General features: G+C 42.8%; 3 protein-coding genes across 5 annotated transcripts in view; 1 reads left to right on the forward strand and 2 right to left on the reverse strand.

The window, feature by feature from the left end:
* The window catches only part of CHEK2 (checkpoint kinase 2), a 40826-nt gene extending 35460 nt beyond the window's left edge, over window positions 1–5366 (reverse strand). The window contains exons 1-2 of one of the 2 annotated variants that reach the window (XR_016387531.1): window positions 4799–5366; window positions 3297–3624 (exon numbers count right to left, since the gene is read on the reverse strand). Coding sequence is in view for 1 of the 2 variants with exons in the window: in XM_022550847.2 (XP_022406555.1) it covers window positions 3297–3618 (322 nt within the window). In the remaining variant the exon portion in view is untranslated. The remainder of the gene's footprint in view (window positions 1–3296; window positions 3625–4798) is intronic. The other variant, XM_022550847.2, reaches the window with a different exon arrangement.
* TTC28 (tetratricopeptide repeat domain 28) overlaps window positions 1–16969 on the reverse strand; it is a 655470-nt gene that overhangs the window by 624193 nt on the left and 14308 nt on the right. The window lies entirely within an intron of this gene.
* HSCB (HscB mitochondrial iron-sulfur cluster cochaperone) overlaps window positions 6088–16969 on the forward strand; it is a 33843-nt gene continuing 22961 nt past the window's right edge. The window contains exons 1-5 of one of the 2 annotated variants that reach the window (XM_022550852.3): window positions 6088–6386; window positions 7490–7586; window positions 7929–8018; window positions 8639–8783; window positions 11913–11960. In XM_022550852.3, the coding sequence (XP_022406560.1) occupies window positions 6151–6386; window positions 7490–7586; window positions 7929–8018; window positions 8639–8783; window positions 11913–11960 (616 nt within the window). In that variant the 5' untranslated portion in view covers window positions 6088–6150. The remainder of the gene's footprint in view (window positions 6387–7489; window positions 7587–7928; window positions 8019–8638; window positions 8784–11912; window positions 11961–16969) is intronic. The other variant, XM_022550853.3, reaches the window with a different exon arrangement.

Here is a 16969-nt window from a genome sequence, read left to right on the forward strand (position 1 = left end):
GAAAATATTTGCAAAACACATATCTAGTAAGGGATTTATATCTACCATATAAAAAAGGACACTTACAACTCAATAATAAGACAAACAATCCAATTTAAAAATGAGCAAAGATGGGGATATATGTTTATGTATAGCTGATTCACTTTGTTATAAAGCAGAAACTAACACACCACTGTAAAGCAATTGTACTCCAATAAAGATTTTTTAAAAAATAAAATAAAAATGAGCAAAGGATATGAATAGACATTTCTCCAAATACATAAAAATGACCAATAAGCACATGAAAAGATGTTTAACATCATTAGAGCCACCAGGGAAATGTAAAACAAAATCACAATGAGATACCACTTCACACCTACTACGATGATGAAAATCAAAAGACAGATATTAAGTGGTGGCGAAATGTGGAGAAATTAGAACCCTCATACATTAGTAGTGGGAATATGGAATAGTGCAGCTGCTGTGGAAAACAGTTTGGTGGTTTCTTAAAAACTTTAACATATTATCCAGCAATTCCACTCCTAGGCACTAAATACCCCCAAAAAAATTGAAAACAGAGACTCAAACAGATACTTGTCACAAATATTCATAGCAGCATTTTTCAAAATGGCCAAAAGGTCCAAATGTCCATCAACAGAAGGGATAAAGAAAATGTGATGTATACAATATTATTATTCAGATATATTATTCAGACATAAAAAGAAACAAAGTTCTGATACATGATACAACATGAATGAACTTTGAAAATATTATGCTACATGAAAGAAGCCAGATACAAAAGGACAAATATTATGATTTCACTTAAATTAAATATCTAGAATAGGTAAATTCAAAGACAGAGAAAATAGGTTAGAAATTACCAAAAGAACTCAATGGGGAAAGGATAATCTCTTCAATAAATGGTGCTGGGAAAACTGAATAACCACATGCAGAAGAATGAAATTGGACCCCTATCTTATACCACTCACAAAAATTAATTTGAAATCGATTAAGGACTTAAACAGAAGAAGTGAAACCGTAAAACTAGAAGAAAGCAAATGGTAATTATGTGATGTGAAGGAGGTGTTAGCTAAGGCTATGGAGATCATTTTGCAATATATAAGTGTATCAAACTGTACACCTTAAACTTACACAATGTTATATATGTCACTTATATATGTCTCAATAAAGCTAGGGGGGAAAAGAAATTACCAGAGGAAAAAATTTTGGAAATAGATAATGGTGATGGTTGCACAACTTTGTGAAAGTACTAATGCCAATGGACTGCATACTTAATGGTTAAAATGGCAAAATTTTATGTTATATATATTTTATCACAATGAAAAGAAGTAAACATTAAAAAATACTAAGGAATAAAGTTTTTAAAGTGCAAGACTTGTACCCTGAAAACTACAAAACACTGTTGAAAGAAATTAAAGAAGACCTAAATAAATGAAAGCTACCCCATGTTCACAGATTGGAAGACTTAATACAGTTAAGACGGGAATATTACCCATATTGATCTACAGATTTAATTCCAGCTGCCTTCTTTGCAGGAAGTGACAAGCTTATCTTAAAATTCCTATGGAAAAGTAAAGAACCATAGTAGTCAAAATAATCTTGAAAAAGAACAAATCAGGACTCACTCTGGATTTCAAAATTTACTACAAAGCTACAGTAATCAAGATTTTGTGGTACTGGCATAAGGACAGACACATAGATCCATGGAACAGAACTGAAAATCCAGAATTAAACCCCACATTTATGGTCAAATGATCTTTAATGAGGGTGTCAAGACCATTCAAGGGGGAAAGAGTAGTCTCTTCAAGAAATAGTGCTCGGGGGGCTTCCCTGGTGGCGCAATGGTTAAGAATCCACCTGCCAATACAGGGGACACGGGTTCGAACCCTAGCCCGGGAAGATCCCATATGCCGCGGAGCAGCTAAGCCTGTGCACCACAACTACTGAGCCTGCACTCTACAGCCTGCGAGCCACAACTACTGAGCCCGCACTCTAGAGCCCACGTGCTACAACTACTGAAGCCCTCATGCCTAGAGCCTATGCTCCACAACAAGAGAAGCCACGGTGATGAGAAGCCCATGCACCACAACGAAGAGTAGCCACCACTCACCACAATTAGAGAAAGCCCACGTGCAGCAACAAAGATCCAACACAGCCAAAAATAAATAAATTTATAAAAAAGAAAAAAGAAAGAAATAGTGCTCGGACAATAGTGCTGTACATTCCCATGCCAAAGGATGAATTTGGACAATACCTCATATCATGTACAAAAATCAACTCAAAAGCGATAAGAGCTACAACTGTAAATTATTTAGAAGAAAAGATAGGTGTGAATCAATAACAAATAATAACAATAAAATATTATAGCTTCTCTTTATTGAGCAATTACTTTATGCTGGTCTCCCTAACAAGCTCTTTGTGTATGTAATCTTAAGTTTAAAGGAGATACACCCAACTTCACCCTAACTCACCATTTCTGTGTCCCACTCACCATACATCAGCCCTAAGCCTAGCTTAAATATATAGCTTAAATGAGTAAAAATTAGCTTCAAATGCTTACTTCTAAATTTAAAGTTGTATGTATGAATATTGCTATATTATTTCTCCATTTTTTACTGTTTTTTTCAAGTCATGAAAGTTGCACGTGACATAAAAGGGAAGGGTGAGTGACAAGATACAAAATGGTACATTAGCCATTCATTTCTTTACATTATTATTTTCTATTCCATTAATGTCAAGTTCTTTTTTTTTTTTTTTGTAATGAAGAGGTCATTTTAATTCAAAACAGAGGAAAAATGCTACTTAAGACATACCGAGAGCAAAGCCTTACTGTTGGAACCAGGTGTCAGAGAGGATGAGTATATTTAAACAGCAAGGTTGGCTATTTTGAGATAAAAATAAGTAACAGGGAGTCAACAAATAACCTTCCCCATTCTGAAACTGTAAAACTGATTCTCTGACACTGCTGCACCACCAGCAGGAGTTAAGTGGTGAAGTTTCTGTGATTAGATGACAAATGTTTGCAAGCTTGCATGAATCAGCGTTTTTCTAGGGAAAAGATCCACAACCCTCTTCAGATGGACAACACATGGGAGACGCCCAATTAATGTTTGCTGAAAGTATAAATGAAGGGGCTCTACAGCAAGTAAGAGCCCGTGCACAACCCAAAACTGCTTCCTTGGTCCCATCTTTCATTACCTTCAAACTCCAGAATCATTCCAGGAGTGTCTTGAGCTGTCTGTTGCAACAACTTTCTAAAACTGTTTTTCTGAACAAAATATTACAAAGGGTCTTACCGAGATTAGAGAATCCATCCTGAAGGGCCCATAATCGAGCCCAAGGGGCAGGGACAGGATCCTCGGGTTCTTGGTCCTCGGGAATAGAATAGAGTTCCTGCGTGGACACTGTGTCTAAGGAGCTCAGCGTACCCGAGCTGGAGTGAGAGGACTGGCTGGACGTGGGCACTGTGCTGGTGGAGGAGCTGGACGTGCCCTGGGACTGTGAAGATGAGCCGTGTGGCTGTGAGGAGGGACCGTGGGACTGCGAGAAGCCACCTTGGGACTGCGGGGAGGCACTGCCATGGGGCTGATGACACTCCACATCCGTCTCCCGAGACATCACCACCTCAAAAATAAGTGTCCAACAGTAAGGTGAATTTCAAGGAACAAGACATCGTAAAGGTCAAGAGTAAAGGATGGGTATATTACAACAGCCAAAAAAAAAAAAGATCCAGGATACGCATGCTCTGCAAAAATTAAAATTCTAGGGCTTCCCTGGTGGCGCAGTGGTTGGGAGTCCACCTGCCGATGCAGGGGACACGGGTTCGTGCCCTGGTCCGGGAGGATCCCACATGCCGCGAAGCAGCTGGGCCCGTGAGCCATGGCCGCTGAGCCTGCGCGTCCGGAGCCTGTGCTCCGCGGCGGGAGAGGCCACAGCAGTGAGAGGCCCACGTACCACAAAAAAAAAAAAAAATTAAAATTCTAACAGTTTAGACCTATCATTCTTCTGGGCTGAGCTTTTCATCACATCATTTTCACCTAAGTTTTTGTGTGACAGCCACAACCACAGAGGACAAAAACAAAGAAATTATTTGAAGGCTGTAAACAAGTAAAAAACAATGAAACTGAACTGGGGAGGGCGAGAGACTCATAACAGCTTACACTCATCCAATTTTTTAAAATTAAAAATGGAACCTAAAATGTATTCGTTAATACAATCAGCACTACACTTAAACTTCATATGTATTTTTGAAAAAGAAAGAAAGGGAAGAGTCAGGTGGTTTGGCATAGACTAAGAGAAACTCTACAGAAATTCGCTGCATCACCCCAGGGGTGGCTATTTTATACATAAAATGTCACTGTTGCCCCCTCTCCCCCAAACCAGCTCCTGGAGGGTAGGACCCAAGTTCATTCTAGATTCCTTTGACTCCAAACTAAGAGCTGGGCCACTTAAAGAGGCGAAACACAAAGACTGCTCTAAACAACTCCACCTTGCCCTTTGTGATGCTAATTAACTATGGGGCTCATCTTTTCAGCATCCTAAATGGCCTCCCAGCCCATCAGAAGCCTGAAGAAAACCATGATGAGACACAGAAGACCATAACAGAGGTTCCCACCCCAGCTTTATAATTAATTTGATAGACAGGTAAACTCCAATAACAGAACCTACAGTAAAGTCAAAGTAACTTTCAATCCCTAACTTTAAATCCCTAATCTGATTTAAAAAAAAAAAAGTGCTTTCTCTCCTGAATCCCACACTCAGGCTACCCCTCAAGGATAATATAGTAAACATGACTCACACTGATTATTGCATTTACACAGCTTTCCAGATGCAAAGGTCCTGATGAGTTTTCCTGAAAGCACACCAGGGAGGTAGGTGTTGCCAGAGCTAGGTCCGCCACTTCAGGACCTGCTGCTCTAATACCACCTCAGCCGAGCTGTGTCCTCCTGCAGCTTCTTGATCAAGACTTCTCTGCCCTGAAAACTGGCAAAAGACAGTGTGTCAAAAGGTAGCTGCTATCATCGTTCATGATAAGAAGGGTCTACCAAACCAGGACTACATTGGCCTCTGCCATGAGGAAAAAGCATAGTGGAGAGGTTATAAGCAAACAGATCTGGAGTCGAGTCAGATGTCTAAGTCAACTCTTTGCACGACCTTTACGTAGATCGCAACCTCTCTGAACCCAGAAAAGTAGATAGAGCTTGCGAATCAAATGAGATGATGCATCAACGTTCCTCCCCCCACCCCTCGGTAATGCCTGATAATTGGGAATTCCAGGCCCAAAGAATCTGAAAGCAGGAAAAGGCCTTACAAGTGCAACACAGTTTTTTTTTTTCCAATAGAGAAACTGAGTCTCAAGGAAGACTGGTGCCCTCCTACCCTACCCTCGCCACCCCATCCCCCACACTTCCTTAGGGACACTCGCAGAGCATCTTCCTACACAAGTCGGTGTGTTTCCAGTTCCTGCAGCGCCTTGCAGCTAAGAATGGGTTCTTAGTAAGCATTTTCCAGATTGAACCTAAATATGGAAATAATTACTAACACCTATAAAACTCTCTACAGAGCAACTTCGCTCTCATTTGAAGGGGACAACTTTGTTCTTTCTTATCCTTTACGTCTGGGCCAGTTTCAGCTTTAAAGTTACAAGGGAAGTGACCTTCACCTCGAAATTTATCTACAAAGAAGGAAGAGAGTCGTCCACGCATTCCTCTCCCCCTTCCCAAGCTCAAACACAGTACAAAACGGAAGCTCGGGAAATTCAGCTCGCAAAAAGACCCTGCGGACAGGATTCGAACCCCTCAGTACCCAAGAGAAGTTCCCACTATGACTCACCGCAAGCCCACCTAGCACCGCACACTGAGCAGCCGTAGCCAGCGGAGTGGCGCTAAACCCGCTGATACAAACTCCACCCTCAGCCAATCAAAACACCCCTCCGCCCCCGCCGGACCAATGACAAACAGCGGATGTGGCGGCCCACATAGCCTCAATGCTTTCTGGGAGTTGTAGTTTAAAACGCAGAGCGGGACTCAAAATCCAGGTTTCCCCCGGGTAGTCCCGCCCCCTCAGCTTCCCGGCCAATCAGCAGCACCAGTCTGGTCGACCACTTTCTCTCCCCAACAGGTGACCGCGGGGAGGCCGGCCGTCAGCCAGATGTGGTGCGGAAGAACCAGGGCCTTGCTCCGGGTGTCGGGGTTATGGCCGACAGGGGTGCTCGGGAGGAGACCGCTAAACTGCAGTGCTGCGTCACTGGCGGGAAGCAACTCCCCCCGGTGTTGGAACTGCGGCGGCCTAGGGGGCCCCTTGCGTGGGGACCGGTTCTTCTGCCCTCAGTGCCGCGCGCTGCAGCCACCTGACCCCACGCGAGACTACTTCAGCCTCCTGGACTGGTAAGGGAGGCGGTTTCGGGAAATGCGTCTGGGCGTGCGAGATGGAGGGCTGGTCAGGCTAAGGGAGGAGAAGGCGGGACCAGTTACATGGGTGGGCGGAGCCCTAGAGAACAGGGGCCGGGGGTGGGGCCTGGGAGAAGGTGGGTGGGATGTGTTGGGAGAGGAAACCGAGGGGCCGGACTGAGCGGCGAAGCTTTGTGGGATGATGACGAGAGTGGAGCGTGCACTGGTGGGGCGAGGAGTGTGATTAGGGGAAATTGAGGTTTGGAGCCTGCAATGGAGGGAGACTTGAGGGGCGGGATCTGAGAGAAGGAAGTTCAGAGGTGGGGCCTGAGGGAAGGGTGCTTGCGCGGCCCTTGGCGGATGGAGTCTTGAGGAATAGGTTGAGAAGGTTTAAAGTTGGGTTGAGACTTTTAAGAAAGAAATTATGAGGTGTTATCCAAAATGAGAGAGTAAGAGCAAAGAAAAACTTAATGCTATGGGCAGAGTCTAAGGGAAAAGTGAGAATTGGAAGGTCTGAGAAATAGATGTTTTTTCTGTTTACCTCCGAAGGTTGAGGAGCTTGGAGAGGTGGTGAAGTTTGGGCGAAGCTAAACTAATGAGATAGGGCACGCTCTGGGAATAGAAAGCGAAGAGGATTCGATTAAAATAAAGTGAGAGGTAGAGATGAAGGGACCTGGGCCTTAGAAAAATAGAATGGGATTCAGGAATGCCTCTTCCCCTTAACTCTGGGCTCTGGCCCCACCAGTCACTGAGCACTTATGAAGGGCTGCAGTAACACTGCTCTTTACGTTGTTCAAGCATACCAATCTTGTTCCCACTTCAAGGCCTTTGCATGTTCCCTGTGCCTGAATGACTCTTTCCTGTGATCTTCAATTACTCCTCATCGTCATTCAGGTCTCAGCTCAAATGTCATCTCTTTGTCCACCACATCTACCATTCTCTTATCCTATTCTGTTTTCCTTTGCAGTACCTACCACTTTTTGAAATAGCTCTGTCTATATGTTTATTGCGTCATCCCGTATGAGAACAGGAACCAGGCCCATACTATACAAATCTATAAACATTTGATGCATGAATTTCATCTCCTGATTTCCTTCCAGCAACCGCTCCTTCAGAGTTGACACTGCAAAGCTCCAGCATAGGTACCAGCAACTACAGCGTCTTATCCACCCAGATTTCTTCAGCCAGAGGTCTCAGGTAGCCTATTGGCCACCCATAATCACACCCAAACACATGTGTACCCTGGGTGGGTGGCAGTGTCCTTATGGTTATCAAGGACAGAGCTGGACAGCCAGCTTCACCCTGAGGTAGCCTGACCCCAGCCATCCAGATGCTGGACCTGTCTTACACTCAGAGCTTTTACCTGATTTCCCAGCAGAATTAGAACCCATCACCTGAAAATAAAAACAGCTTATCCCATACCGGTTCTCCTTTGGTCACTTCCTTATGTGCTTGCCCATCAGTATTTTATGAAACAGTTTGTGAATGTAAGATGGCCTATTTGCATGGTAATATGACTATCTTCATTTCCACTTACAGACTGAAAAGGATTTCTCAGAGAAGCATTCGACCCTTGTTAATGATGCCTATCAGACTCTTCTGGCCCCCCTGAGCAGGGGACTATACCTTGTAAGGTGATTTTCCCACCCTTCTATCATGACAGCCTGGTCCCATTTCTCTGTAGGACAGCTGCTCTCCTGTGTTCAACAGAAGAGTGCTTGAGACCTGAGCTAATCTAGAGACCCAGCGATAATTAACCTCAAAGATACTATTACATGAGTATAGTTTTCTCTGAGTATCTCTGTAAATCTTACTTGCCCAATTGCCTTTTTTTTTTTTTTTTTTACCATTTTCTATAAATTTCAAGGATTAGATAGTGCTGGCTTTTAGGGAAGAGTAATTTTTGCTTTTTTGTGGGGGAGAAGTGAGCACCTTAGAATTTTAGGATTTAATAGAATTTTTACAAATATCTAATTCAACCTCCTTCCACTTTTTTCCCAAGTGGAAGAATGACTCCCCCAAGGTCACATAGTTCCAGGTAGCAGGGAGTGATCCCATCCCAGCACTCCTATCTCAGTCTAACTTTCCAGTACCCTACCCTCACACTTTCACTATTGAGACAGTTCAAGTTTTCCCTGTGAGTGGCATTCTGTTCTGAATGGTGAGGAGGATTTATGGTGAGGAGGATTTATGACTCTGGCCATAGTTTCTTGAATTAAACTTATTTTCCCTGCTTTATGCCCCAATAGCTAAAGCTCTGTGGAGTAGAGATTCCCGAAGGGACAGATTATGAAATGGACAGTCAATTCCTCATGGAAATAATGGAAATCAATGAAAAACTTGCAGAAGCTCAAGGTGAAACTGCCATGAAAGAGATGGAATCTATTGTCAGAGGTAAAAGATAAAATACCACCGACTGCATTTTATTGCTATTTTGAGTACATATAGGGGTTAAGTGAAAAATGGATATAAAGACTACATATTGGCCTTCATAATGATTCAGGGAATTTTTTTTTTCTTGATTACGCTGAAACCCATTTTGTCTAGAGGTTAGGCTTGCAAAATTCCTAATTCTCTGGAAGGCGGGCTTAAACCAAGAATGTAATAGTATTTTGCAGATTGCTGTGCTCCTTCCCACCCATGACATCCTTTGGATATCTCTGACAAGAAAAATAGGCCTCAGAAGTTCATGGAAATGCCCAAGGTCACACAGCAGATATAGCAGAGCAAAGATTGAAACCTTGATCTTATGATCCCATATTGCTTTACTTTCCACTTTATTCCGTAGTGTATCAGTCAGGGTTCTCCAGAGAAACAGAATCAGTAGTGCATGTGTATGTGGAGAGAGAAAAATTTATTTTAAGGAATGGCTCATGTGATTATGAGAGCTAGCAAGTTCAAAATATGTAGATAGGCTAGCAGGCTGGAAACTCAGGCAGGACTTCTATGTTAGTCATGAGGCAGAATTCCTTCCTTGGGAAACCTCAGTTTTTGCTTACTACCTTCAACTGATTGGATGAGGCCCACCTATGTTATGGTAGATAATCTCCTTAAAGTCAACTGACTGTAAATGTTAATCACATCTACAGAATACCTTCACAGCAACATCTAGACTAGTGTTTGATCAAACAATTGGGCACCACAGCCTAAACAAGCTGGCACATAAAATTAACCATGCCATATAGAAAAGGCTCCAGGTTTCTCATTCAAATTATATGCAGATATGAACTTTCACAAATGTTATGGCATGCCTACTGTATCAGGCACTGTGCAGGACACTGAGGATACAGCAGTCAACAAGAAAGACATGGCCTGGGCCTTCTTGGAGTTTATATATTCCAACTCAGTGTGTCCCAAATGGAAGTCATGAGCGTCTCTCTTCTGCTCCTCTGCTGATGTCCGCTTTCTAAGTGAATGACGCTCTGCGGTTGTACAAGTCCAAAACACCGAGGAGGTGTCCTTCACAACTTATTCTCCCTTACCCCCATAGACAGTCCATCACCGAGTCTTGAAAACCTGACCTTCTAAATGTGTCTCAGATCCATCTATACATTTTCACTGCCACCACCCTGTCCCAAGCTACCATTCTCTCTCACCCGGACAACTGGAGTAACTCCACACTGGTCCGTCTCTACCTTCAATCTGATATATTCCTACCCTGTCACTTGTGTGATCTTTTTGAAACCCAAATCTAATCATATCACCCTTGGCCTTGCTTAAAAACTTTAAGGGGCTCCCCGCCCCCTGCCTCAGGTTAAAGAAACCTGCATGGCTTGGCCTCTGCTTCCTCCCATTTGCTCCTTCCACTCCAGCCACACAGATTGCTTCTAGTTCTTCATCTGTACCTTGTACCTCCCTACCCAGGGCATTTGCACATGCTGTTGCTTCTGCCCGAAACCCTCTTCTCCTCTACCCCATCTATTTAACTCTTCCTCCTTCAGATCTGGGGGCAATCCTCACTTCCTCAGAGAATCTGCAGACGACCTCTCTGTCTATACCTTTTGGTCGTGGGTACCCCTCCTTTGTAGGACTAATCACTGGTCTATGTGAGATTACTGGACCAATATCAGCCTCCTCTACTAGACCAGAAGTTCTACAGAGGCAGAAATTGTGTCTTCTTTTTGCTTCTCTCACATCCTTAGCACATGCAGTAGTACTTGGAGTATAATAGGGACTCAGTAAATATTTGTCAAGTGAGTGAATAAATAACAAACAAAGAAGTTAAAAGCAGTAAAATAGAAGTTGTGGTGGGGGAGCTGTCAACTAGGGTTGTACCAGCAACATTAGGGCTGGGTGGTGTTGGGGAATGAGAAACTCGGGATTTTTAGTCAGAAGGCCCAGCTGCACGGCTTTGGAAGGCAGAGGTTCATGAAGCTCTGGGTGAGGTGGACTTGGGTTCAGTCCCAACACTGCCACTGACCTTTTGTGTGACCTTCAGTAAAGTGACTTCACCCCTCTGAGCTTCAGTTTCCCCATCTGTAAAATGGAGATAATATTAGTACTGGTTGTTGCAACGATTGATTTAAAGCATGTAGAACACTTGACACAGTGCCTGGCCCGTGGTAAGTTCCCAATCAATGGTGGGGGTTATTTCTAGCTCTATAGTTAACATCTAGTTTTGAGCAGGTCACTGACCTTCATTTAGAGTAATTCCTAAATTTCCTTTTACCTGCTAAGGCCCAGGTAATGTGAACGTTCAAGCACATGAGCTAGATAGTTTTGGGGTCAGGACTTCAGAGCCTCCAGACTCCTAATCCAGTGTTCTTTTGTCAACACCACGTTGCTACCTGAGAAGCAAGTTTGCAACCACTGGACCAGAAGTCAGGTGACTTGGGGTCTGCTCTTAGCTCCTCCACTCACCAACCATGTGACCATATACGTTCTCCCAGTACCTGTCATTGCTTACCATGGGGATATAATGTACTTGAAAGTGCTTTGAAAGCAGGCACCATATAAATGATTGATACTGTTTGTATCTGAAAAAGGCACTTATCATACAATTTTCCAATGAGGAAACAATAAAAATGTGAGGTAGCTGTCCTTTACTTCATCTGGCATCTTCTCTCTTAAGGTACAATATGATCGAAATGTTTCATTTTCCTGAGAGGCTGTATAATTTGCTAGTAGTTGCCTGACACACTCTAATGCCCTGCTGATAGGCAAGTCCCGCTTGTTAATTTTCTCCTAGCTGAAATCTGGAAGACTCAGAGTGCCTTGTGGAGATAATCTAAGGCACTTCTTTGTCTTTTTTTTTTTTTTTTTAATACTTCTATAGCCATTTTATGAGCTTTGGTGATCGCCCCTCAGACCTTTCATGGATAGAAAAACAGTGTAACTAGGATCAGCCAGAGCTGCACTAAACAGGAGCTGCCATCATGGAACTGTAGAGACAGGGGTTATGAGGCCTTACCCTTGAATCCAAACTCCCTGCTATGTTGTGTTCACAACAAGATGACAAAGCGTTGTCTTCATATTATGAGTCTATTTAAGTAGAAAAATTAAGATAATGTTTTTCTTTTTCAGCTAAACAGAAAGAATTGACTGACAATGTGAGCAGAGCTTTTGAAAGAGGTACTTCCTTCATTTCTTGACTTTCTTAAATATGGAAAGAAATTGTAAGCACTGAGGTATAACCATCCATTCAATAAGTAGCTATTATATGCCCATCCTATGACAGGTACATGGGAGCTATAAAATATAGATGAGTCTACATTTCTGCCTTCAAGGATTCAGAGTCTTGCTAGAGAAACAAGGGGTGTGCCAAAACCAATGATACGCCCATTGAAGATTAGATGAGAGAAAGTGCTCCCATTCCCCTTTAGCAAGTAGGAGAAGATAAGGTGAGGGATGTGGGCTGAAGCCAACACAGGCAGACTCTGACGGCAAGGCTGCACAGTCAACATTTGGCAAAGCCCGCACACCCCTTTCTTCTGCAAAGCCCAGGAGGAGAATCCCATGGCCGAGCAGTGCCCAGATTGCAAATAGGGCGTGTTCATCCTTGTCCCCACTGCTCCTGGCTCTCAGGCTAAAGAGACTAGATCTATTTCTAGCTATTTTTAAGCAAGAACAGCCTTTCTCTCCATCCTGACTTGTGCCACTCCTTAAATAAGAGCTTAATAGCCCTTTGGCTTAGGGATCGTTTGACTACAGAAAGGAGAACGCAACTCATACTAGCCCAGATAAAAGGAGGTTACTCTAAGGAATCAGTCTATCTCTCAGAATCCAAAGTCCCTGAGATGAGTATAGTATTGTGTGATAAGAGCTTTTCTAGAACAAGACCTGGGAACCAGAAAGCAGTCTGGAACCAGGACTGTGGTCCTGAACTTGGTGGCCTAGCTGGCCACTCCATCCTTCTCCCCACCTCTATACACCAGTTCCGTCTGCTTCCTTATTGGTGTACAGTGCTCCAAACTGGCCTCCCCCACTGGATGACTCCTCAGTCCTCCTTGGTCTATTACCTCATAAGAACAAGGCCTTTTACCATCTTACTAGAGTCTTCTAGATCCAATCTAGATTCCTGGGAGGGGGGATTTGATTGCCCCAGTTTGAGTCAGATGTCCACTCCAGTCTGATCACTGAGGGCCAAGGAGATAAGCTTGCACAGTGTACTGCCTACTTTGTAGGGACTGTAGGAGTTTATTCTGAGAAGCAGGCAGAATGTGGCGGGGAGGGAGGGGTGTCTCTAAAAAGATGGGTAGGAATATAGATTAATAGCAGAAAAGACAGGAACCTGGCCCAACGTATCTGCCTGAAATCCATGTCCCCAGCCTACTGGTTAAGATGGTCAGATTATGTTCCACCAAGGCCCACCCCCAGTTCCTGTTATACCTTTGTGGGCTTTTATTTTTTTAATTATAAAATACAATTTCTTAAAGAATGAATAGTACATAAGTACAATGGAAGAATAACAACAGAAGAAACACCCATGTCCCCACCACCCAGGTTAAGAAATAGAAAAAAGGTGCTCAACATCACTAATCATTAGGGAAATGAAAGTCAAAACCACAGTGAGATACCACCTCACACCTATAAAGATGGATGTTATTAAAAAAAAAAAAAAGAAAATAGCAAATGTGGGCAAGGATGTGGAGAAGTTGAGACCTTTGTGCACTGCTGGTGGGAATGTAAAATAGTGCACCTGCTATGGAAAACAGTATGGCAGTTCCTCAAAAAATTAAAAATAGAATTACGGTGCAATCCAGCAATTCCACTTCTGGTTGTACACCTAAAGAATTGACAGCAGGAACTCAGAGAGATGCACTGTCACAGATAAACAAAGCCAGATACTAGTTAATGTGGTAAGGACAGATATGAATCAGTAATAACTATGGTGATAGGGAAAAGAGTCCAGTGTGAACTGAACTCAATTTTGATTTGTACAGAGGTAACTGGGCATTTTAAAGGGAGAATGAGGGAGTAGGGCGGGGGTGCACAGGGGCTCAGTAGAATTGGGGAAGTGAAATATTACAAAAAGCGGGAAGAAGGAGTTGGTCCTATGAAACCCATCTGGGTTTGTTAATTGGCCCTTATGGAAGTTAGGCTCCCACCCTCCCACAGAGCCTGGAGACAGGGGCCCTATCATCAGGTGTTGACTGGAACAAACAGCAAGAAAGAGACAGAAGAGACTTTCTTTCCTCTGAGCGACATAAGTCCATTTCTCACTCAATCGTCTTTTGTTTATGAAGGACTGGCTGAGCTATCTGTTGAGGCCTGATAGTAGAGGATATTTGGGGGATGACATGAGCAAATGTGCATTTAATGAGGAGCATCTCTATGGAAATGAAAAGGAAAACAAAGGTCAATGTCTGGAGCCGACTATAACCCCAGTTTCTGAGTCCAGAGGGCAGCCACCTGAGAAGACACTGACCGCTTAAGCATCTTTAGGTGGTGGCATGAGGACAGCAGAGGCAGTCTGACGCATCTCCTGGCTTATGTTTGAATGTTTGTGGTGATGGCAGAGACATCAGCATCCCAGTCATGGTTATTCCCCAAAGCATAGTGTGGAAGGTGTGCGCTTTCTGAGTGGCCCGTGTACCAGCAGCTCCAGGCACAAAGGTTGCCCATGATTCGTTGTGATGAGTTCTTTGAAGTTTCTATCAAGTCCTCCAGCTTCAGCTTGCAGGACTTTACCAGATCCTGGAGGAAAGGGGCAGCTATAAGACAGCCTGAGTCCCACTGAGGATCTGGGCAGTCAGGTTTTAGTTCTTAGTGACAGTAAGTCAGGAGGGAGGGAGGAACATTGGAAACATTGTTTTGGAAAGTTGTAGCCAGATGTTGAAAGAAACTAGAAGAATTGAGGATTTGCTGAGGGCCGACAAAATGTGTGAGGATCCAGTTCAGTTTACAAGTAGATAATAAACCTCAAATCCAATGAACAGGACAGGATTCTGATCACTCGCAAGGTTGTGTTATTCTTTTCCACTGAAACATAAAATTATTCTCCACAATCACCCCCTCTTTTTAATCAAAGATAAAGTAACATTGTTCTTGTTTACAAAATAAATTTAGTTTCATGAAATTTGGCCTGATTATTTATTAAGTGCAGCAAGAATGGTAACTGACCATAAAGGCCTTTTTAAGTTTTCCTAATGGAACTTTTTACAGGCATAACTGGTTTTATTGCACTTTGCAGATACTGCATTTTTTACAAATTGAAGGTTTGCAGCACTCCTGTGTTGTCAGATGATGGTTAGCATTTTTCTGCAATAAAATATTTTTAATTAAGGTATGTACATTGTTTCTTTAGACATAATGCTATTGTGCACTTAATAGACTATAGTACAGTATCAATACTTATATGCCCTGGGAAACCAAAAAATTTATGTGGCTTGCTTTATTTCAACATTCACTTTGTTGCAGTGGTCTGGAACCCAGCCCCCAGTATCTCTGAGGTCTGCCTGTATCTCAGATTAGAATCTGCCTGGAATCTCAGATTAGACCTGAAAAACCTCTCTGCTAGGAAGTCAGGCCAAGATTTCTCCATCAGAATTCTTCACCTGCATTACCTATAGTTTAAGGTGAATTCCTGTCTTCCCAACGTCCCCCAAATATTCTAAGATTCATGGTCCTGCCGAGTGCCCTTAATCACCTTGTAAGGCTGGGAACCCTGTAAACCAGATACCAGACCAGTTTTTGCAATAGGGCTTTGAAAGCATTATCTCTATAAAATCAACCTTATTTCCTTAAAATTGATGACTTTATGCATCATTTTCAAATATGACATTCCCATCAAAGCCTTATTTTTAATTATGTCCTGTCACAAAGAGGACAGATTCTTACTGAAACTATGCAAGTAACTATATTGCCGTGAAAACAAGAATACTCAACAATAGTTTCTAACTTTTTGAGGGATCAGGCAGGGAGAAGAAGATGTTTTAATTTTGTTTACAAAAGTGTATAATTTACTAGATTGTTAATGAGTCATAGATAGCTTAAGAGAAAAGGAAAGGGGATTTCCTCATATTAGAAAATAGAACATTTAAAAGCCAGCAATAGTTCGAATAAAAAATTATAATCAACTTATCAGTTTACTCAATCCTATGTAGTTAATTTTGTTCTGCTTGATCTTGGGTTAGCAGTTTCATGAACCCATCAGCTTTTTCATTAGCATTTTGGAAATTCTGACTTAGTCGACTGATTTGAACTCAGTAATGTAAGCAATGCCATCAGAAGCCTGTACCACAGAGTACCTGGTACAGTACCTGTTTATTGATCACAAGTACCCTGGCTTATAGCTGGTTGTAAGAGCTTTTAGGAAAGCATCAGAGTAAGGTAACAACCATCCATGGATAGCAAAAGACTTAAAATGGCCATAGTTAAAGATCTGATGAGAGGTTATTATAAAAATAACACAACTGAAAAGGAAATCTGGTTGTTTCTGTGACATATCACATTTTAAAATAATAACTGGGCGATAACATCTTTTTTTTTTTTTTTTTTTTTAAACAGAAGAAATTTATTTTCTTACAGTTCTAGAGGCTGGAAGTCTGGGGTCAAGGTGCCAGCGTGGTTGGGCTCTGGTGAGAGCTCTCTTGGCTTGCAGATGGTTGCTTTCTTGTTGTGTCCTCACATAGCACAGAAAGAGAAAGAGGAAGAGGAGTAAGAGAGAAAAAGAGAGAGAGAGAGAGAGAGAGAGAGGGAGAGAGAGGGAGAGGGAGAGGGAGAGGGAGAGAGAGAGAGACGAAAAAGCCCATAGTTTTTTGTTTTGTTTTGTTTTTTGCGGTACACGGGCCTCTCACTGTTGTAGCCTCTCCCGTTGCGGAGCACAGGCTCCGGACGCGCAGGCTCAGCGGCCATGGCTCACAGGCCCAGCTGCTCCGCGGCATGTGGGATCTTCCCGGACCGGGGCACGAACCCATGTCCCCTGCATCAGCAGGCAGACTCTCAACCACTGCGCCACCAGGGAAGCCTTGGGCGATAACATCTTACCAGGATGTATCGTGGATAATGAGGGCATTGACAAATTCTAAGAACTTTGTACAATTTCTGAAATAATAACATTTAACCCATATAAAAATAACCTAGGGAAGGTTAAGTATCTTTTCTTTGACACTGCTTCCATTGTAATTTAATATATCAAA

This window comes from Delphinapterus leucas, chromosome 14 (assembly GCF_059928025.1).
Source record: "Delphinapterus leucas isolate spDelLeu-1000000601 "Yukka" chromosome 14, BTC_Dleu_Yukka2, whole genome shotgun sequence".
Lineage (NCBI taxonomy): Eukaryota > Metazoa > Chordata > Mammalia > Artiodactyla > Monodontidae > Delphinapterus > Delphinapterus leucas.